Below are 649 nucleotides of genomic sequence, written 5' to 3'. Positions count from 1 at the left end.
TTTTTTAAATATTCTTCTGATTTTGGAGGGTTTTGATTCCAGGGAAAATCTAGACAGACCTTTTGCAGCAATCTGCCCTTTACAGACCGCACTGAGGAGTCTGAGGCACTGCCTGTGCCTTCAGCCCCGCTTCCTTTACTGTTATATTGGGCCTCTCCCAACACCAGAACTCTTTGAGCTTGTCATGCTTCTAGCTCCACTCCAGCTGCATCTGTCTTGGTTTCTGATTCCTACCTGAAGTTCCAGCTCCAGAGAGCTAAAGTCATAGTGGTCCAGAGTAACTGGAAAGAATCCCATTGTGATGGCTATGCCCTTTACCCCAGCACATTGAAGGTAGGGGCACAAAAGTCAGTAATAAATAGTGCGTGGTCAGGCTCGGCCACATGAAACCTTGTCTCAAAAACATAAATAAATAAAATAAAAATTCTGCTCATTAATAAATGTAAGAATTGCCGAGAACAGTGGAGGTGCTCAGCCTTGTGCATGCTATGGTGAGCCTGTCTACCTGGGTCTGGCTGGGTTGCTTGGGTCTTCCTGGGTCTCTGCTGGGCTCCTGAAGATTCTCTGGGTTTCTTTCCTCTCCAGGTCTTCCTACACCTGTCGGTTCTTCGTCCTGCCCTGCTGTTTCTTTGACTTTGTGGGGCGATAC

The 649-nt window shown here is 47.1% G+C and overlaps 1 protein-coding gene across 1 annotated transcript in view; it reads left to right on the top strand.

Annotated features, from left to right (window-relative positions):
- The window catches only part of Trmt44 (tRNA methyltransferase 44 homolog), a 17,891-nt gene that overhangs the window by 15,354 nt on the left and 1,888 nt on the right, over positions 1 to 649 (top strand). Inside the window, exon 7 of the mRNA XM_031342787.1 lies at positions 560 to 649. Within this exon, the coding sequence (XP_031198647.1) occupies positions 560 to 649 (90 nt within the window). The remainder of the gene's footprint in view (positions 1 to 559) is intronic.

Source organism: Mastomys coucha, unplaced genomic scaffold, assembly GCF_008632895.1.
Source record: "Mastomys coucha isolate ucsf_1 unplaced genomic scaffold, UCSF_Mcou_1 pScaffold22, whole genome shotgun sequence".
In the NCBI taxonomy this organism is placed as follows: domain Eukaryota; kingdom Metazoa; phylum Chordata; class Mammalia; order Rodentia; family Muridae; genus Mastomys; species Mastomys coucha.
The sequence above is the reverse complement of the archived record's forward strand: the minus strand, read 5'-3'. Positions and strand labels throughout refer to the sequence as shown.